This window comes from Heterodontus francisci, chromosome 26 (assembly GCF_036365525.1).
Source record: "Heterodontus francisci isolate sHetFra1 chromosome 26, sHetFra1.hap1, whole genome shotgun sequence".
NCBI classification, from domain to species: Eukaryota; Metazoa; Chordata; class Chondrichthyes; order Heterodontiformes; family Heterodontidae; genus Heterodontus; species Heterodontus francisci.
Window position 1 is genome coordinate 14,848,631 of NC_090396.1, and position 22,473 is coordinate 14,871,103.

Consider the following 22,473-nt stretch of genomic DNA (forward strand, 5'->3'; position numbering starts at 1 on the left):
CCCTGCCTTTACCCTGCCCTGCCCCTTCGCCCTGCCTGTACTCTGCCCTGCCCTATCGCCCTGCCTCCACTCTGCCCTGCCCCATGGTCTTTCCTCGGCTCTGCCCTGCCCCATCGCCCTGCCTCTACTCTGGCCTGCCCCATCGCCCTGCCTCTACTCTGCCCTGCCCCATGGTCTTTCCTCCACTCTGCCCTGCCCTATCGCCCTGCCTCTACTCTGCCCTGCCCCATGGTCCTTCCTCCACTCTGCCCTGCCCCATGGTCCTTCCTCTACTCTGCCCTGCCCCATCGCCCTGCCTCGACTCTGCCCTGCCCCATCGCCCTGCCTCTGCTCTGCCCTGCCCCGCCCCATGGTCCTTCCTCGGCTCTGCCCTGCCCCATCGCCCTGCCTCTACTCTGGCCTGCCCCATCGCCCTGCCTCTACTCTGCCCTGCCCCATGGTCTTTCCTCGGCTCTGCCCTGCCCCATCGCCCTGCCTCTACTCTGGCCTGCCCCATCGCCCTGCCTCTACTCTGCCCTGCCCCATGGTCTTTCCTCCACTCTGTCCTGCCCTATCGCCCTGCCTCTACTCTGCCCTGCCCCATGGTCCTTCCTCAACTCTGCCCTGCCCCATGGTCCTTCCTCCACTCTGCCCTGCCCCATGGTCCTGCCTCCGCTCTGCCCTGCCCCATCGCCCTGCCTCCGCTCTGCCCTGCCCCATGGCGCTGCCTCTATTCTGCCCTGCCCCATGGCGCTGCCTCTATTCTGCCCTGCCCCATGGCCCTGCCTCTACTCTGCCCTGCCCCATGGCCCTGCCTCTACTCTGCCTTGCCGCATCACCCTGCCTCTACTCTGCCCTGCCCCACGGTCCTGCCTCTACTCTGCCCTGCCCCATGGTCCTGCCTCTACTCTGCCCTGCCCCATCGCCCTGCCTTTACTCTGCCCTGCCCCATCACCTGCCTCTACTCTGCCCTGCCCCTTCGGTTTGCCTCCATTCTGCCCCGCCCCATGGCCCTGCCTTTACTCTGCCCTGCCCCATCACCCTGCCTCGACTCTGCCCTGCCCCTTCGGTTTCCCTCTACTCTGCCCTGCCCCATGGTCCTGCCTCTACTCTGCCCTGCCCCATGGTCCTGCCTCTACTCTGCCCTGCCCCATGATCCTGCCTCTACTCTGCCCTGCCCCATCACCCTGCCTCTACTCTGCCCTGCCCCATCGCCCTGCCTCCACTCTGCCCTGCCTCTAATCTGCCCTGCCCCATCGCCCTGCCTCGACTCTGCCCTGCCTCTACTCTGCCCTGCCCCATCGCCCTGCCTCTACTCTGCCCTGCCCCATCGCCCTGCCTCTACTCTGCCCTGCCCCATCGCCCTACCTTTACTCTGCCCTGCCCGATGGCCCTGCCTCTACTCTGCCCTGCCTCTACTCTGCCCTGCCCCTTCGGTTTGCCTCTACTCTGCCCTGCCCCATGGCCCTCTCTCTACTCTGCCCTGCCCCATGGCCCTGTCTCTACTCTGCCCTGCCCCATCGCCCTACCTCTACTCTGCCCTGCCCCATGGCCCTGTCTCTACTCTGCCCTGCCCCATGGCCCTGTCTCTACTCTGCCCTGCCCCATCGCCCTGCCTCTACTGTGCCCTGCCCCATCACGCTGCCTGTACTCTGCCCTGCCCCTTCGCCCTGCCTGTACTCTGCCCTACCCCTTCGCCCTGCCTGTACTCTGCCCTACCCCATGGCGCTGCCTCTACTTTGCCATGCCCCATGGTCCTGCCTCTACTCTGTCCCGCCCCATGGCCCTGCCTCTGCTCTGCCCTGCGGCCCTGCCTCTGCTGTGCCCTGCCCCATGGCCCTGACTCCAGTCTGCCCTGCCCCATGTTCCTGCACTTCCCCATGGCCCTGCCTCTACTCTGCCCTGCCCCATGGCCCTGCCTTGACTCTGCCCTGCCTCTAGTCTGCCCTTCCCTATGGCCCTGCCTTTACTCTGCCCTGCCCCATGGCCCTGCCTTTACTCTGCCCTGCCCCATGGCCTTGCCTCTACTCTGCCCTGCCTCTACTCTGCCCTGCCCCATGGTCCTGCCTCCACTCTGCCCTGCCCCATGGCCCTGCCTCCACTCTGCCCTGCCCCACTGCCCTGCCTCCACTCTGCCCTGCCCCATGGTCCTTCCTCCACTCTGCCCTGCCCCATGGTCCTTCCTCCACTCTGCCCTGCCCCATGCTCCTTCCTCCACTCTGCCCTGCCCCATGGTCCTGCCTGTACTCTGCCCTTCCCCATGGCCCTGCTTCTACTCTGCCCTGCCCCATGGCCCTGCTTCTACTCTGCCCTGCCCCATGGTCCTTCCTCCACTCTGATCTGCCCCATCGCCCTGCCTCTATTCTGCCCTGCCTCATGGTGGTTCCTCCACTCTGCCCTGCCTCATAGTCCTGCCTCTATTCTGCCTGCCCCATCGCCCTGCCTCTACTCTGCCCTGCCTCATGGTGGTTCCTCCATTCTGCCCTGCCTCATAGTCCTGCCTCTACTCTGCCCTGCCCTATCGCCCTGCCTCGACTCTGCCCTGCCCCATCGCCCTGCCTCTACTCTGTCCCGCCCCATCGCCCTGCCTCTACTCTGTCCCGCCCCATGGCCCTGCCTCTACTCTGTCCCGCCCCATCGCCCTGCCTCTACTCTGTCCCGCCCCATCGCCCTGCCTCTACTCTGTCCCGCCCCATGGTCCTGCCTCTACTCTGCCCTGCCTCTACTCTGCCCTGCCTCTACTCTGCCTTGCCCCATCGCCCTGCCTCCACTCTGCCCTGCCCCATGGCCCTGCCTTTACTCTGCCCTGCCCCATGGCCCTGCCTTTACTCTGCCCTGCCCCATGGCCCTGCCTTTCCTCTGCCCTGCCTCATGGCCCTGCCTAATGGCCCTGCCTTTACTCTGCCCTGCCCCATGGCCCTGCCTTTACTCTGCCCTGCCCTATCGCCCTGCCCCCACTCTACCCTGCCCCATGGTCTTTCCTCGGCTCTGCCCTGCCCCATTGCCCTGCCTCTACTCTGGCCTGCCCCATGGTCCTTCCTCCACTCTGCCCTGCCCCATCGCCCTGCCTCCACTCTGCCCTGCCCCATGGTCCTTCCTCCACTCTGCCCTTCCCCATGGTCCTTCCTCTACTCTGCCCTGCCCCATCGCCCTGCCTCTACTCTGCCCTGCCCCATCGCCCTGCCTCTGCTCTGCCCTGCCCCATGGTCCTTCCTCCACTCTGCCCTGCCCCATGGTCCTGCCTCCACTCTGCCCTGCCCCATGGTCCTTCCTCCACTCTGCCCTGCCCCATCGCCCTGCCTCCGCTCTGCCCTGCCCCATCGCCCTGCCTCTACTCTGCCGTGCCCCATGGCGCTGCCTCTATTCTGCCCTGCCCCATGGCGCTGCCTCTATTCTGCCCTGCCCCATGGCCCTGCCTCTACTCTGCCCTGCCCCATGGCCCTGCCTCTACTCTGCCTTGCCCCATCACCCTGCCTCTACTCTGCCCTGCTCCATGGTCCTGCCTCTACTCTGCCCTGCCCCATCGCCCTGCCTTTACTCTGCCCTGCCCCATCACCTGCCTCTACTCTGCCCTGCCCCTTCGGTTTGCCTCCACTCTGCCCCGCCCCATGGCCCTGCCTTTTCTCTGCCCTGCCCCATCACCCTGCCTCTACTCTGCCCTGCCCCTTCGGTTTCCCTCCACTCTGCCCTGCCCCATGGTCCTGCCTCCACTCTGCCCTGCCCCATGGTCCTGCCTCTACTCTGCCCTGCCCCATGATCCTCCCTCTACTCTGCCCTGCCCCATCGCCCTGCCTCTACTCTGCCCTGCCCCATCGCCATGCCTCCACTCTGCCCTGCCTCTAATCTGCCCTGCCCCATCGCCCTGCCTCGACTCTGCCCTGTCTCTACTCTGCCCTGCCCCATCGCCCTGCCTCTACTCTGCCCTGCCCCATCGCCCTGCCTTTACTCTGCCCTGCCCGATGGCCCTGCCTCTGCTCTACCCTGCCTCTACTCTGCCCTGCCCCTTCGGTTTGCCTCTACTCTGCCCTGCCCCATGGCCCTCTCTCTACTCTGCCCTGCCCCATGGCCCTGTCTCCACTCTTCCCTGCCCCATCGCCCTACCTCTACTCTGCCCTGCCCCATCGCCCTGCCTGTACTCTGCCCTGCCCCATCGCCCTGCCTGTACTCTGCCCTGCCCCATCGCCCTGCCTGTACTCTGCACTGCCCCATGGCCCTGTCTCTACTCTGCCCTGCCCCATGGCCCTGCCTCTACTGTGCCCTGCCCCATCGCCCTGCCTCTACTGTGCACTGCCCCATCACGCTGCCTGTACTCTGCCCTGCCCCTTCGCCCTGCCTGTACTCTGCCCTGCCCCTTCGCCCTGCCTGTACTCTGCCGTGCCCCATGGCGCTGCCTCTACATTGCCGTGCCCCATGGCGCAGCCTCTACTTTGCCATGCCCCATGGTCCTGCCTCTACTCTGTCCCGCTCCATGGCCCTGCCTCTGCTCTGCCCTGCGGCCCTGCCTCTGCTGTGCCCTGCCCCATGGCCCTGACTCCACTCTGCCCTGCCCCATGTTCCTGCACTGCCCCATGGCCCTGCCTCTACTCTGCCCTGCCCCATGGCCCTGCCTCTACTCTACCCTGCCCCATGGACATGTCTCTACTCTGTCCCGCCCCATGGCGCTGCCTCTACTTTGCCCTGCCCCAAGGCGCTGCCTCTACTTTGCCATGCCCCATCGCCCTGCCTCTACTCTGTCCCGCCCCATCGCCCTGCCTCTACTCTGCCCTGCCCCATCGCCCAGCCTCGACTCTGCCCTGCCCCATCGCCCAGCCTCTACTCTGCCCTGCCACATCGCCCTGCCTCTAATCTGTCACGCCCCATCGCCCTGCCTCTATTCTGCCCTGCCCCATCGCCCAGCCTCTACTCTGCCCTGCCCCATCGCCCAGCCTGTACTCTGCCCTGCCCCATCGCCCAGCCTGTACTCTGCCCTGCCCCATCGCCCTGCCTGTACTCTGCCCTGCCCCATCGCCCTGCCTGTACTCTGCCCTGCCCCATCGCCCTGCCTCTATTCTGCCCTGCCCCATCGCCCTGCCTCTACTCTGCCCTGCCCCATCACCCAGCCTCTACTCTGCCCTGCCCCATCGCCCTGCCTGTACGCTGCCCTGCCCCATCGCCCTGCCTGTATTCTGCCCTGCCGCATGGACCTGCCTTTACTTTGCCCTGCCTTTACTCTGCCCTGCCCCATCGCCCTGCCTCTACTCTGCCCTGCCCCTTCGGTTTGCCTCAACTCTGCCCTGCCCCTTCGGTTTGCCTCAACTCTGCCCTGCCCCTTCGGTTTGCCTCTACTCTGCCCTGCCCCATCGCCCTGCCTGTACTCTGCCCTGCCCCATCGCCCAGCCTCTACTCTGCCCTGCCCCATGGCCCTGCCTTTACTCTGCCCTGCCCCATCACCCTGCCTCCACTCTGCCCTGCCCCATGGCTCTGCCTCTACTCTGCCCTGCCCCATGGCCCTGCCTCTACGCTGTCCTGCCCCATGGTCCTGCCTCTACTCTGCCCTGCCCCATGGCGCTGCCTCTACTCTGCCCTGCCTCTACTCTGCCCTGCCTCTACTCTGCCCTGCCTCTACTCTGCCCTGCCCCATCGCCCTGCCTCTACGCTGTCCTGCCACATGGCTCTGCCTCTACTCTGCCCAGCCCCATGGCCCTGCCTCTACGCTGTCCTGCCCCATGGCTCTGCCTCTACTCTGCCCTGCCCCATGGCCCTGCCTCTACGCTGTCCTGCCCCATGGCCCTGCCTGTACTCTGCCCTGCCCTATCGCCCTGCCTCTACTCTGCCCTGCCCTATCACCCTGTGTCTACTCTGCCCTGCCCTATCACCCTGTCTCTACTCTGCCCTGCCCTATCGCCCTGTCTCTACTCTACCCCGCCCCATCGCCCTGCCTCTACTCTGTCCTGCTCCATCGCCCTGCCTCTACTTTGCCCTGCCCCATGGCGCTGCCTCTACTTTGCCCTGCCCCATGGCGCTGCCTCTACTTTGCCCTGCCCCATGGCGCTGCCTCTACTTTGCCCTGCCCCATGGCGCAGCCTCTCCTTTGCCATGCCCCATGGTCCTGCCTCTACTCTGTCTCGCCCCATGGCCCTGCCTGTGCTCTGCCCTGCCCCATGTTCCTGCCCTGCCCCATGGACCTGCCTCTACTCTGCCCTGCCCCATGGCCCTGCCTCTACTCTACCCTGCCCCATGGCCCTGCCTCTACTCTACCCTGCCCCATGGACCTGTCTCTACTCTGCCCTGCCCCATGTTCCTGCCCTGCCCCATGGACCTGTCTCTACTCTGCCCTGCCCCATGGCCCTGCCTCTACTCTACCCTGCCCCATGGCCCTGCCTCTACTCTACCCTGCCCCATGGACCTGTTTCTACTCTGCCCTGCCCCATGGACCTGTCTCTACTCTGCCCTGCCCCATGGCCCTGCCTCTACTCTACCCTGCCCCATGGCGCTGCCTCTACTTTGCCCTGCCCCATGGCGCTGCCTCTACTTTGCCATGCCCCATGGTCCTGCCTCTACTCTGTCCCGCCCCATCGCCCTGCCTCTACTCTGCCCTGCCCCATGGCGCTGGCTCTACTTTGCCATGCCCCATGGTCCTGCCTCTACTCTGTCCCGCCCCATCGCCCTGCCTCTACTCTGCCCTGCCCCATCGCCCTGCCTCTACTCTGCCCTGCCCCATCGCCCTGCCTCTACTCTGCCCTGCCCCATCGCCCAGCCTCTACTCTGCCCTGCCCCATCGCCCTGCCTCTGCTCTGTCCCGCCCCATCGCCCTGCCTCTATTCTGCCCTGCCTCATCGCCCTGCCTGTACTCTGCCCTGCCCCATCGCCCTGCCTCTATTCTGCCCTGCCCCATCGCCCTGCCTCTACTCTGCCCTGCCCCATCACCCAGCCTCTACTCTGCCCTGCCCCATCCCCCTGCCTGTACTCTGCCCTGCCCCATCCCCCTGCCTGTATTCTGCCCTGCCGCATGGCCCTGCCTTTACTTTGCGCTGCCCCATGGCCCTGCCTTTACTCGGCCCTGCCCCATGGCCCTGCCTTTACTCTGCCCTGCCCCATCGCCCTGCCTCTACTCTGCCCTGCCCCTTCGGTTTGCCTCTACTCTGCCCTGCCCCTTCGGTTTGCCTCTACTCTGCCCTGCCCCATCGCCCTGCCTGTACTCTGCCCTGCCCCATCGCCCAGCCTCTACTCTGCCCTGCCCCATGGCCCTGCCTTTACTCTGCCCTGCCCCATCACCCTGCCTCCACTCTGCCCAGCTCCATGGCCCTGTCTCTACTCTGCCCTGCCCCATGGCCCTGTCTCTACTCTGCCCTACCCCATGGCCCTGTCTTTACTCTGCCCTGCCCCATGGCCCTGTCTCTACTCTGCCCTGCCCCATCGCCCTGCCTCTATTCTGCCCTGCCTCATCGCCCTGCCTGTACTCTGCCCTGCCCCATCGCCCTGCCTCTATTCTGCCCTGCCCCATCGCCCTGCCTCTACTCTGCCCTGCCCCATCACCCAGCCTCTACTCTGCCCTGCCCCATCCCCCTGCCTGTACTCTGCCCTGCCCCATCCCCCTGCCTGTATTCTGCCCTGCCGCATGGCCCTGCCTTTACTTTGCCCTGCCCCATGGCCCTGCCTTTACTCGGCCCTGCCCCATGGCCCTGCCTTTACTCTGCCCTGCCCCATCGCCCTGCCTCTACTCTGCCCTGCCCCTTCGGTTTGCCTCTACTCTGCCCTGCCCCTTCGGTTTGCCTCTACTCTGCCCTGCCCCATCGCCCTGCCTGTACTCTGCCCTGCCCCATCGCCCAGCCTCTACTCTGCCCTGCCCCATGGCCCTGCCTTTACTCTGCCCTGCCCCATCACCCTGCCTCCACTCTGCCCAGCTCCATGGCCCTGTCTCTACTCTGCCCTGCCCCATGGCCCTGTCTCTACTCTGCCCTACCCCATGGCCCTGTCTTTACTCTGCCCTGCCCCATGGCCCTGTCTCTACTCTGCCCTGCCCCATCACCCTGCCTCCACTCTGCCCTGCCCCATGGCTCTGCCTCTACTCTGCCCTGCCCCATGGCCCTGCCTCTACGCTGTCCTGCCCCATGGTCCTGCCTCTACTCTGCCCTGCCCCATGGCGCTGCCTCTATTCTGCACTGCCCCATCGCCCTGCCTCTACTCTGCCCTGCCCCATCGCCCTGCCTCTACGCTGTCCTGCCCCATGGCTCTGCCTCTACTCTGCCCAGCCCCATGGCCCTGCCTCTACGCTGTCCTGCACCATGGCTCTGCCTCTACTCTGCCCTGCCCCATGGCCCTGCCTCTACGCTGTCCTGCCCCATGGCCCTGCCTGTACTCTGCCCTGCCCTATCGCCCTGCCTCTACTGTGCCCTGCCCTATCACCCTGTCTCTACTCTGCCCTGCCCTATCGCCCTGTCTCTACTCTGCCCTGCCCTATCGCCCTGCCTCTACTCTGCCCTGCCCCATGGCGCTGCCTCTACTTTGCCCTGCCCCATGGCGCAGCCTCTACTTTGCCCTGCCCCATGGCGCAGCCTCTACTTTGCCATGCCCAATGGTCCTGCCTCTACTCTGTCCCGCCCCATGGCCCTGCCTCTGCTCTGCCCTGCCCCATGTTCCTGCCCTGCCCCATGGCCCTGCCTCTACTCTGCCCTGCCCCATGGCCCTGCCTCTACTCTACCCTGCCCCATGGCCCGGCCTCTACTCTACCCTGCCCCATGGACCTGTCTCTACTCTGCCCTGCCCCATGTTCCTGCCCTGCCCCATGGACCTGTCTCTACTCTGCCCTGCCCCATGGCCCTGCCTCTACTCTACCCTGCCCCATGGCCCTGCCTCTACTCTACCCTGCCCCATGGACCTGTTTCTACTCTGCCCTGCCCCATGGACCTGTCTCTACTCTGCCCTGCCCCATGGCCCTGCCTCTACTCTACCCTGCCCCATGGCGCTGCCTCTACTTTGCCCTGCCCCATGGCGCTGCCTCTACTTTGCCCTGCCCCATGGTCCTGCCTCTACTCTGTCCCGCCCCATCGCCCTGCCTCTACTCTGCCCTGCCCCATGGCCATGCCTCTACTCTGCCCTGCCCCATGGCCCTGCTTCTACTCTGTCCCGCCCCATCGCCCTGCCTCTACTCTGCCCTGCCCCGTGGTCCTGTCTCTACTCTGCCCCTACTCTGCCCTGCCCCATGGCCCTGACTCCACTCTGCCCCCTGCAGTTATTTTTAAGAACCTGCTGGATTTGTCCATTAATTGGCCATTAAACTCTCTGCAGAATGTTGGGGCTGCTCAAAAGCAGCATCAGTGCCCTTTTAACAATGTGATAATTTTTAATGCAATGCCAATCAACCTCCTGTGGCTCAGAAAGGGAACAATTTAAATGATTCAATCTCATTCCTCCCTGCAGTCAATCATTGTTAAGAGATTTTTTTAAATATCAAATTTGAAAATAAAATATTATTGGTCCTTTCAGCTCTCTTTCTGTTAATCCAATCTTTCTTTCCCTCTCTTTATTTCTCTTTCTGTACCTAATTCATCTCTTAATTCATCCTCTTCTGTCATTTCCTGTTTCTTTCTCAATCTTTAAATCTCAATGGTGAAGGAGATGGACTGTTGTTCCTGACATTCAGTAAAGTCCTAAATGCCAAGTGCCCTCACTTTACCACTATCAGCTGGCTCTTCCAGTGAGATACGGTGTAAACAGTTTTCTTGCTGCCGGGTGCAGTAAACAGCATTACTAACATTTTACACTGCGAGGTGCCCGATTGCAGCCAGATCTGGCCCACAGTTACCAACTAGGAGACCGTCAGTATTAATAAAGACCCTGGGCCTTCGGCCCTATTCACTTTGAGCTTGTAGCTCCCTTCAATCAAATTAAACACAACACACGAACCACGGGAGTGAGCTAATCGTGAGTCAGTTATCATTGAGACATCACTGGGATTCATGCTTTTATACAGCACATGATGGGGCTGGAGCACAGGGACACAGAGAGAAAGTGTGAGAGGCGTAGAGATTGCTTCACATAGCAGCTCAGTGCCAGCTGGCTGCTTGCCTGCATCGCACTGCCAGAATCCTGGTCCCTATGAGTTCTGTGACTCAATTGTTAACAACAATGCAAGGATCTGTCTAACCGTGGCTGAAATCTTCAAGTAAAGATATTATATCATCAGAATCACTCAGTAGATGATTTCCCTTCAGCAGCGCCTCTGTCTCCCTCCCCCAGCTGCGAATCGATTTGATGTTCCCCCCCGCACCCCACTCCCGTCAGTTAAAGGCAGTGTGGGCCCCAGTTCTACCTTTCACTAGTCCTCTGCTTGGTTTTGATACTAACTGCTGGAAAGATTTATAAATAAATTTAAAGGTGAGCAGCTCAGCATTCCTCCCCCTCTCCATCAATAACACAGGTGCTGGCTCTCCTCCAGTACCTCCTCCAAGTGGCCATTCACAATGTATGAGCCAACACAGTGAATGCTTCACAGACAGGAGTATAGAGGATAAACAGCTCAGGAACAGGACATTCGGCCCAACCAGTCCATGCTGTCATTTGTGCTCCATTCGAGCCTCCTCCCATCTTTGCTCATCTAACTCTATCCTCCATAACCCTCTATTCTCTTCTCCCTTTTATGCTTATCTAGCCTCCCCTTAAATGCATCAACATTATTCACCTCAACCACTCCCTGTGGTAAAGAGTTCCACATTTCTCACCACTCTTTGGGCTATTCAGCTTGGGGGGGAATCACTGACCAGCCTGCCCCTTGTGCACACACTTTCCAGTTTGGGGCAGTGAAAACCAGTCAGCAATATCATTCCCCACCCACCAGTCACCCACCGAATCCCAGATTGGGGTTGGCGTGGGGGCTAGTGTGAGCGTGTTCTGTGATTTAGCTATGCCATGATTCATACCAGCTAGCTCGGCATGGGGTCAGGATGGACCCTGACCTTTCTGCTGTGTGTGTGTGTGTGTGTTTTTCACCGCCTTAACCTGCTGACGGTCTGGGGAGCCACTGCAAATTTCAAACTACTCACCAACTGACTTACTGCCTTCTCTCTCCCAAATCTCTTCAGCTGCCACCTTTCCAACTGGTCATTGGTGAACTGACTTTGACTGCACAATCCCACCTCAACCACAGGCTGACTCCATTCCATTTATACTGCAGTTAATGTAAAGCTTTATAAATCCCTCGTTGGACTTCAGCTGGAGCATTGTGTCCAATTCTGGGCCCCAAACTTTAGGAAGGATGCTAAGGCCTTAGAGAGGGTGCAGAGGAGATTTATTAGAATGGTGCCTGGGATGAGGGGATTCATATGTAGAGAGACTGGAGAAGCTGGGGTTAGAACATAAGAACAGAGGAAATAGGTGTAGGAGTAGGCCATTCGGCCCCTCAAACCTGCCCCACCATTCAGTAAGATCATGGTTGATCTGCCCCGGACCTTAACTCCTCTTTCAAAGAGAACAACAAAGAGAACAAAGAAAATTACAGCACAGGAACAGGCCCTTCGACCCTCCAAGCCTGCGCCGATCCAGATCCTCTATCTAAACATGTCGCCTATTTTCTAAGGGTCTGTATCTCTTTGCTTCCTGCCCATTCATGTATCTGTCTAGATACATCTTAAAAGACGCTATCGTGCCCGTGTCCCATGAAGGAAAGCATGCCGTATGCCTTCTTGACCACTCTATTGACCTGCGTTGCCACCTTCAGGGAACAATGGACCTGAACACCCAAATCTCTCTGCACATCAATTTTCCCCAGGACTTTTCCATTTACTGTATAGTTCACTTTTGAATTGGATCTTCCAAAATGCATCACCTCGCATTTGCCTTGATTGAACTCCATCTGCCATTTCTCTGCCCAACTCTCCAATCTATTTATATTCTGCTGTATTCTCTGACAGTCCCCTTCACTATCTGCTACTCCACCAATCTTAGTGTCGTCTGCAAACTTGCTAATCAGACCACCTATACTTTCCTCCAAATCATTTATGTATATCACAAACAACAGTGGTCCCAGCACGGATCCCTGTGGAACACCACTGGTCACACATCTCCATTTTGAGAAACTCCCTTCCACTGCTACTCTCTGTCTCCTGTTGCCCAGCCAGTTCTTTATCCATCTAGCTAGTACACCCTGGTCCCCATGCGACTTCACTTTCTCCATCAGCATACCATGGGGAACCTTATCAAACGCCTTACTGTCCAAGTATATGACATCTACAGCCCTTCCCTCATCAATCAATTTCGTGCCAGCTCCTCATAGCCCTCAACTTCCCGATATTTCAAAAATCTGTCTTCCTCCTCTTTAAATACTTTCAGTGATCTAGCCTCCGCAACCTTCTGGGGTAGAGAATTCCAAACATTCACTACCCTCTGAGAGAAGAAATTCCTTCACATCTCAGTTTTAAATGAGTGTCCCCTTATTCTGTAACTATGTCCTCTAGTTCGAGATTCCCCCACTATTGGAAACATCTTCTCAACATCTACCCTGTCAAGCCCCTTCAGAATCTTGTACGTTTCCATAAGATCACCCCTCATTCTTCTAAACTCTAATGAATAAAGGCCTAACCTGTTTAGCATTCTTGATAAATCAACCCCTTCATCCCAGGAATCAGCCTAGTGAATCTCTTTTGAACTGCCTCCAATGCCACTATATCCTTTCTTAAATACGGGGACCAAAACTGTACACAGTACTCCAGGTGCAGCCTCACCAACACCCTGTACAGTTGTAACAAGACTGCCCTATTTTTAAACTCCAACCTCCTAGCAATAAAGGCTAAAATTCCATTTGCCGCCTTAATTACTTGCTGCATCTGCATGCTAACTTTTTGTGTTTCATGCACAAGAACACCCAGGTCCCTCTGAGCTGCACTTTTTTGGAGTCTCTCTCCTTTTAAATAATAGTCTGCCTTTTGATTCTTCCTACCAAAGTGCATGACCTCACACTTTCCTACATTAAACTCCATCTGCCAGGTTTTTTGCCCACTCACTCAACCTATCATTATAGTCACCTATGTTTTCATTATAGTAAAGAAAGTTTCGGGGAGATTTAGTTGAGGTGCTCAGAGTTACAAGGGGTTTTGATAGAGTAGATAGGGAGAAACTGTTTCCACTGGCAGGAGGGTCAATAACCAGAGGGCACAGATTTAAGGGAATTAGTAAAAGAGCCAGAAATGTTTTTACACAGTGAGTTGTCGTGATCTGGAATGCGCTGCCTGAAAGGGCAGTGGAAGCAGATTCAGTAGCAACTTTTGAAAGGGAACTGGATATATACTTGAAAGGGAAACATTTACTTGAAGGGTGAAAGCTGTGACTAATTTGATAGTTCTTTCAAAGAGCTGGCAGAGGCACAATGGCCGAGTGGCTTCCTCGTGTGCTGAATGATTCTCTGACTCCACAGATTTCCCCTTCGAACCTGGTGGAGAGAAGGAGAACTCGTGACTGTAGCCAGCCATTGGGGAGCCGGCGTGAGGGATGTGCCAGCTAAGTAAAGCAACCTTTCTGTCAGGAGGGGTGTCTGGACAATGTTGCTACAATATATAAAATATAAAGTAGGGCTGCTGCTTTGAGAGGCATTGTGTAATTCAGTCACTGGCGTGCACTGAGTCAGCCTGGGCACAGGCTGTGATGATTTGCCTTAGTAGCTGTGTGCCAGTCAGAGGGCTAAAATCAGCTCCCAGTCACAATCACACCCAGCTGGGGATTCCCTTCAACATAGGAACAGGAGGAGGCCATTCGGCCCCTCGAAGCAATACCATCGTTCAGTTTACTTTGTGTCCTTGTCTCCCAGTACCTCAGCAAACAACTGGAGATGTTACGGCAGATGAATGAGCAACACGCCAAAGTATACGAGCAGCTGGATGTGACAGCACGGGACCTAGAGCTCCACAACCAGAGGCTGGTGCTGGACAGCAAGGCTTCGCAACAGAAGATAGAACGGTGAGTATACCGGGGCAGCGCACGCCACTCCCTGTGTGCAACGGGGCTGGGCCCACCAGCAGGCAAAAGGAGTCTTCCATCCCATCAGTCTGGGCTGGATTTGAACCCAGGTCCCACTCATGCCCCAGCGCCCCTAGGCCCCATTAACAGGTGTTCTCTAGGGACCTTGGTAAATGTCCCCTCAGCAGCCCGGGTTTCAATCCAAGTCATCAGGAGAGGCAATATAGGCTAAATGATACAATTTTAAAGGGAATGCAGGGACAGAGAGACATGGGGTGCAACTACAGGCATAGAGTGCAAAATCAAGGGAGCTATCCTAACCCTTTCTGAATCACTAGCTGGAGTATTGTGTCCAATTCTGGGCATCACACTTCAGGGAGAATGTCAAAGTCTTGGAGAGAATGCAGAGGAGATTTACTAGAATAGCATCTAGGATGAAAGACTTCAGTTACGTGGAGACACTGGAGAAAATAGGGTTGTTCTCCTTGGAACAGAGAGGGTGAAGGGAAGATCTAATAGAGGTGTTCAAAATTATGAAGGGTGTTGATAAAGTAAATGGGGAGAAACTGTTTCCAGTGTCAGACGGTCAGTAACCAGAGGACACAGATTTAAGATCATTGACAAAGGAACCATAGGGGAGATAAGGGGAAATTTTTATACAGTGAGTTGTTGTGATCTGGAACGCGCTGCCTGATAGGGCAGTGAAAGCAGATTCAATAGTAACTTTCAGAAGGGAATTGGATAAATACTTAGTGGAATTGAGAAGATCCGCCATGATTGTATTGAATAACGGAGCAGGCTCAAGGGGCCATATGGTCTACTCCAGCTCCATTTCTTATGTTCTTGAAAGGGAAAACAGTTGCAGGACTAAGGATAAAGAAGGGGAAGTGGGACGAATTGGATGGTACTTTCAAAGAGGCAACAGACACGATGGGCTGAATGGCCTCTTTTCCTGCTGTATGATGCTATGATTCTATGTACCTCGAGCATCCCCCAGTCTTCTATACGCTCATTGGCTTGCAAGTATGTTATCTCCTTACTATAGGATCCTACATGAAATGAGTTTCCAAAGCATGTTCTAGTGGGTGCGGCTCTGTAAATTAGCCGTCTCAATCAAATTGAAGTAAGGCTAATGTCAGAATTGGAAAATGTACAGAGATGCAGTAAGGTGCACTGTTCTCAGGCTGGGGCTGTGGCACATCCATAAGCCTGTATAGAGAGAGCTTCACTCTGTATGTAACCCCGGTTTTTTTTCTTTCTTTTTTCTAACCTTTTTTTTTGTCCTGGGAGTGTTTGATGGGGACAGTGTAGAGGGAGCTTTACTCTATATCTAATCCTGTGCTGTACCTGTCCTGGGAGTGTTTGATGGGGACAGTGTAGAGGGAGCTTTACTCTATATCTAATCCTGTGCTGTACCTGTCCTCAGTAATTGTTGGATGGACTGAGTAACTGCAACTTGTGTTCCTGTAATTGGCTACAGATTGACGGAAACAATTGAGGGTTTGCAGAACCAAGTGGACGTGCTTCAGAGCCAGGTGCAGGAAATGAGAAACATGGATCAGCTGCGAGTCCGCAGGGATAAACGGGAACGCCGAAAAACTATCCACACGTTTCCCTGCCTGAAGGAGCTGTGTGCCATGCCCAGGTAGCATTCTGCAGATGGCGTACAAATAGTGAATGTGTACTGTGCATCTGTCTTCACAAGAGGATGCAAATGTTGCAGTAGAGGAGCGGGAGTAGAGATATTGGATAGGATTAAAATAATAGAAAGGAGGTGTTAAATAGATTGGCATCACTCAAAATTAACAAGTCACCTGGTTAATATGGTTGTATCCTAGGTTGCTGAGGGAAGCTAGGGTGGAGATAGCAGGAGCTCTGACCACAATCTCAATTCTCCTCGGATGTGGGAGTGGTGCCAGAGGACTGGAGGATTATAAATGTTACACCCCTGTTTTAAAAGGGGAGAGGGTACTTGGTATCTACAGGCCAATCAGACTAATGACATTTTTTTTTATTTGTTCATGGGATTTTATTAACTGAGGGCATTTTACGAGTCAACCACATTGCTGTGGGTATGGAGTCACATATAGGCCAGACCAGGTGAGGATGGCAGATTTCCTTCCCTGAAGGACATTAGTGAACCAGATGGGTTTGTACAACAATCAACATTGGTTTCACGGTCACCATTAGACTAGCTTTTAATTCCAGATTTTATTAATTGAATTCAGATTTCACCATTTGCCATGGTGGGATTCAAACCCATGTCCCCATGACATTAGCCTGGGCCTCTGGGTTACTAGTCCAGTGACATTACCACTACGCCACTGCCTCCCCCATGATGGGAAAACTGCTAGACACCATTGTTAAAGACAAACTTCATTCTCACTTGGAGGAGAATGGGTTAGTAAGGGCTAGTCATAAAGGATTTGTTAAAGGCAAATCATCTCTGACTAACCTGATTGAGTTATTTGATGAAATAACAGAGAGAGTTGATGAAGACAGTGCCGTAGATGTTGTGAATGTAAAATTTCAAAAGGTGTTTTGATAAAGTACCACCCAACAGACTTATTTGGAAAATAGAAACACCTGGTATGAAGGGACCGGTGGTAACTCGGGTTCGTAAGTGTTGGAGGCAGAGAGTGTGATGAACGGATATTTTTCTGACTGAGAGAAGTATGCAGTGGGGTCCCCCATAGATTGGTATCAGGACCATTGCTTTCTTTGTTATATATAAATGACCTGGACTTGCATGTAGGGAAAAATAAAGATTTGCATTTATATAGCGCCTTTCACGACCACCGGATATCTCAGCACTTTACAGCCAATAATGTGGGGTTTTTTTGAAGTGTCATCACTGTTGTAATGTAGAAAACGTGGCAGCCAATTTGCACACAGCAAACTCCCACAAACAGCAACATGATAATGACCAGATATTCTGTTTTAGTGATGTTGATTGAGGGATAAATATTGATCAGGGCACTGGGATATCTCCCCTGCTCTTCTTCGAAATAGTGCCATGGGATCTTTTAGAGTTAACATTCCAGGTCAGTGACCTTTCATCAATACCAAAATTTTATAATAGCTATTCAGGGCAACAGATAATTCCATTTGTAAGGAATTAAAGTTATAAGGAAACGTTAGGAGGTTAGGTTTGTTTTGGTTTTTAAAGAAATTTTGAGGTGACCAAATTAAAGTTTTCCATGATTGAGCAGGGGACTGACTGGATGGCTCCGTGGAGAGCCAGCATGGACTTGATGGGCTGTCTGGCCTCCTCCTGTGTTCCTGTGCCGTCGATGACTCAATGACTCCATCCACCTGAAAGGGCAGATGGGGCTTTGATTTAACATCTCATCCAAAAGACAGCACATCCAACAATGCAGCATTTCCTCAGTACTGCACCGGAAAGTCAGCCTTGTTTTTTTTTTGTGCTCAAGTCCTTGAGTGCAACGTGAACCTGGAACCTTGTGACTCGGACAAGAATGCTACCAACTGAGCCATGGATGACACAGGAATACAGTTTTGAAGTTTGTTGATGGGACATAACTAGGTAAATAGTGGCAGGATAGTAGCAGACTTCAGGAGGACATAGACTGATGAAGTGGGCAGACACATGCCAGATACAGTTTAATGCAGAGAAGTGTAAAGTGATGCACTTGGGGGCGGGGGGGCATCATGGAGTGGCACTATAATCTAAATGGTACTATTTTGAATGGGGTGCAAGAGCAGAGGGACCTGGGGGTGCCTATTCACTAATCCTTGAAGTGGCAGGGCAAGTTGATGAGGCAGGTAAGAAAGCGTATCATAAATAGGGACATGTAATACAAAAACAGGAAGTAATGCTAAACCTTTACAAATCACTGGTTAGGCCTCATCCGGAGTATTGTGTACAATTCTGGGTACCACACTTTAGGAAGGATGTCAAAGTCTTAGAGAGGGTGCAGAGGAGATTTACCAGAGTGATATGAGGGAGTATGTGAAGAGATTGGAGAATCTGTGATAGTTCCCCTAAGACCAGAGAAGGTAAAGGGGAGACCTAATAGAAATATTCAAAATCATAAGGGATTTTTATAAAGGATGTAGGGCGAAACTGTTTCCTCTGGCAATTGGGTCGGTAACCAGATGTCATAAATTGAAAATAATTGGCAAAAAAAAAAACTACAAGGGAATTGAGGAGAAAATGGTACAATTTTAAAGGGGTTGCAAGAAGGGAGAGACCTGGTGGTGTTTGTGCAAAAATTCTTGAAGGAGGCAGGAAGGTTAAAAAGCAGCTAATAGAGCAGAGGATCCTGGGATTTATGAATAGAGGCATAGAGTACAAAAGCCAGGAAGTTATGCTAAACTTTTTATAAAACATTAGTTCGGCCTCAGCTGGAGTATTGTGTCCAATCCCGGGCACCACAATTTAGGAAGGATGTGAAGGCTTTGGCGTGGATACTCGGATGGTTCCAGCGATGAGGGATTACAGTTACGTGGAGAGACTAGAGTAGCTGAGATTGTTCTTAAAGCAGAGAAGGCTAAGAGGAGATTTGATAAAGGTATCTAAAATCATGAAAGGTTTATATAAGAGTTTGCAATGCCTGAAGGGTCAATAACCAGAGGGCACAGTTTTAAGGTGATTGGCAAAAAAAATGGAGGGGACATGAGGAAAAACGTTTTTATTTACGATGAATGGCTAGGATTTAGAATGCACTGCCTGAGAGTGTGGTGGAGGCAGATTCAATCATGGCTTTCAAAAGGGAATTGGATAAATACTTGATGGAGAAAAAATGATAGGCATATGGGGAAAGAGTGGGGGAGTGAGACTAACTGGATTGCTCTTCGAAAGCAGCAAAGCGTGACCAAAAAGTTTATAAAAAGGGGAAAAAATAGAATAAGTAAACTAGCCAGGAATATAAAAAGGTATTGTAAGAGCTTTTACAGGTATATTAAAAGGAGGAGAGTAGCTAAAGTAAACATTGGTTCCTAAGAGGCAGAGACAGGAGAAATTATCCACTAAAATAAAAGCAAAATACTGCGGATGCTGGAAATCTGAAACAAAAACAAGAAATGCTGGATTCACTCAGCAGGTCTGGCAGCATCCCTCGCTCTACACCTCCATCCCCCACCAGGATGGTTTGAGGGCTCTCCGCTTCTTCCTGGAACAGAGGCCCAACCAGTCCCCATCCACCAACACCCTCCTCCGCCTGGCTGAACTTGTTCTCACATTGAACAACTTCTCCTTCAACTCCATGCATTTCCTTCAAGTAAAAGGTGTCGCTATGGGTACCCGCATGGGTCCTAGTTATGCCTGTCTTTTTGTGGGATATGTCGAGCATTCTTTGTTCCAGTCCTACTCAGGCCCCCTCCCCCAACTCTTTTTCCGGTACATTGATGACTGTATCGGTGCCGTTTCCTGCTCCCGCCCCGAACTAGAAAACTTTATCAACTTTGCTTCCAATTTCCACCCTTCTCTCACCTTTACATGGTCCATCTCTGACACTTCCCTTCCCTTCCTCGACTTCTCTGTCTCCATCTCTGGGGATAGGTTGTCTACCAATATCCATTATAAGCCCACTGACTCCCACAGCTACCTCGACTACACTTCTTCACACCCTACTTCCTGTAAGGACTCCATTCCATTCTCCCAGTTTCTCCGTCTCCGACGCATCTGCTCTGATGATGCTACCTTCCATGACGGTGCTTCTGATATGACCTCCTTTTTCCTCAACCGAGGATTTCCCCCCACTGTGGTTGACAGGGCCCTCAACCGTGTCCGACCCATTCCCCGCACCTCTACCCTCACCCCTTCCCCTCCCTCCCAGAACCATGACAGGGTTCCCCTTGTCCTCACTTTTCATCCCACCAGCCTCCATATCCAAAGGATCATCCTCCGCCATTTTCGCCACCTCCAGCGTGATGCCACTACCAGTCGCATCTTCCCCTCCCTTCCCCTGTCAGCATTCCGAAGGGATCGTTCCCTCCGCGACACCCTGGTCCACTCCTCCATTACCCCCACCACCTCGTCCCCATCCCAGGGCACCTTCCCTTGCAATCGCAGGAGGTGTAATACCTGCCCATTTACCTCCTCTCTCCTCACTATCCCAGGCCCCAAACACTCCTTTCAGGTGAAGCAGCGATTTACTTGTACTTCTTTCAATGTAGTATACTGTATTCGCTGCTCAGTGTGGTCTCCTCTACATTGGGGAGACCAAGCACAGACTGGGTGACCGCTTTGCAGAACATCTCCGCTCAGTCCGCAAGCAGGACTCTGAGCTTCCGGTTGCTTGCCATTTCAACACTCCCCCCTGCTCTCATGCTCACATCTCTGTCCTGGGATTGCTGCAGTGTTCCAGTGAACATCAACGCAAGCTCGAGGAACAGCATCTCATCTACTGATTAGGCACACTACAGCCTGCCGGACTGAACATTGAGTTCAATAATTTCAGAGCATGACAGCCCCCCACTTTACTTTCATTTTTAGTCATTTTCAGTTATTTTTTCTTCCTTTTTTTTATATTCCTTTTTACATTTTTTACAATCTTTTTTTGCATTTATTTTATTTCATCTTAGTTTGTTCAGTTTGCTTACCCACTGTTTTTCTCAGATTGTTTTTCTTCAGGTTTGCACTTGCTGCTGTTCAATATTCAGTGTATTCACACCTAATCTGTACTAATGCTTTGTCTTTCAACACACCATTAACATATTGTTTGCCTTTGCTCCGTGACCTTTTGGTCAGCTATGTGGCCTGGTCCAATCTGCACCTTCTCCTTTGTTATCTCTTGCCCAACCCCCACCTCACTTGTTTATAATCTGTGACTTTTCTAATATTTGTCAGTTCCGAAGAAGGGTCACTGACCCGAAACGTTAACTCTGCTTCTCTTTCCACAGATGCTGCCAGACCTGCTGAGTGAATCCAGCATTTCTTGTTTTTGTTTCAGGAGAAATTATCATTGGGAATGAGGAAATGGCAGAGACGTTGAACAAATATTTTGTGTCTGTCTTCACAGTAGAAGACACAAATTACATACTAGAAATAGAGATAACCAAGGGGCTAATAAGAGTGAGGTACTTAAAGTAATATCAGCAGAGAAAAAGTATTAGAGAAACTTTAAGGACCTGATGGCCTACATCCTAGGGTTCCAAAACAGGTAGATGCAGAGATAGTGGATGTGTTGGTTATGATTTTCCAAAATTCCCTAGATTCTAGAACGACCCCAGCGGATTGGAAGTCAGCAAATGTAACACCGCTATTCAAGGAGACAGAGAGAAAACAGGGAAGTACAAACCTGTTAGCCTGACATCAATCATCGGGAAAATGCTGGAAGCTATTATTAAGAAAGTTTTAATACACTTTAGAAAATCATAGCATGATCAGACAAAGTCAACATGACTTTGCAAAAGAGAAATCATGTTTGACAAATTTATTGGAGTTTTTTGGGGATGTATCAAACCACTGACCACCTCCAGGCGCGTATCCATTGTCTCTCGAGATAAGGAGGCCCAAAAGAAAAGAAAGAAAGAATCTAGTAGGGTAGATAAAGGGGAACCAGTAGATGTAGTATTCTTGAATCTCCTAAAGGCATTTGACAAGGTGCCACACAAAAGGTTAACATTGCAAGATAAGGGCTTATGGAGTTGGGGGTAATATATTTGCATGGATAGAGGATTGGTTAATGGATGGGAAGCAGAGAATAGGGATAATCGGGGCATTTTCAAGTTGGCAGGCAGTGAATAGTGCAGTGCCACAAGGATCAGTGCTGGGGCCTCAGATATTTAAAATCTATATTAATGACTTAAATGAAGAGACAGAGAGTAATGCTTCTAAGTTTTCTGACAATACAAAGCAAGGTGGGAATATAAGCTGCGAGGAGGACACAAAGAGGCTGCAAAGAGATGTATACAGGGTAAGTGAGTGGGCAACAAGGTGACAGATGGAGTATAATGTGGCGAAGTGTGAGGTTATTCACTTTGGTGGTAATAGAAAAGCAAAATATTTTTTAAAGATGTGGAACTTGTAAATAAAAGCAAAATACTGATGCTGGAAACCTGAAATAAAAACAAAAACTGCTCTAAATACTCAGCAGGTCTGGCAGCATCTGTGAAGAGAGAAACCAAGTTAATGTTTCAGGTCAGGTGAAACATGTAAGTGTTGATGCTCAGAGAGACTTGGGTGTACTTGTACAAGGAACACGGAAAGTTAGCATGCAGGTACAGCAAGCGATTAGGAAGGCAAATGGCATCTTAGCCTTTATTGCAAGGCGACGAGAGTATAAGAATCAGGAAGTCTTACTTCAGATGTATAGGGCTTTGGTGAGACCACAGCTGGAATACTGTGTCCTCCTAACAGTTTATATTCCCACCTCGCTTTGTATTGTCAGCAAACTTAGATACATTACTGTCTGTCTCTTTGTCTAAGTCATTAATATAAACTTTAAATAGCTGAGGCCCCAGCACTGACCCTTGAGGCACTCCACTAGTTGTAACAAGCCTGCCAACTTGAAAATGCCCCATTTATCCCTATTCTTGCTTCATGTCCATTAACCAATATCTAAGGTAGGATTTTCTTGCATTCGAGGCAGGACAGCGAAG

General features: G+C 53.3%; 1 protein-coding gene across 1 annotated transcript in view; it reads left to right on the forward strand.

Moving 5' to 3' along the window:
• Positions 1 to 22,473, forward strand: part of cdr2l (cerebellar degeneration-related protein 2-like) — a 118,639-nt gene that overhangs the window by 92,087 nt on the left and 4,079 nt on the right. The window contains exons 3-4 of the mRNA XM_068058672.1: positions 13,757 to 13,905; positions 15,386 to 15,550. Of these exons, the coding sequence (XP_067914773.1) occupies positions 13,757 to 13,905; positions 15,386 to 15,550 (314 nt within the window). The remainder of the gene's footprint in view (positions 1 to 13,756; positions 13,906 to 15,385; positions 15,551 to 22,473) is intronic.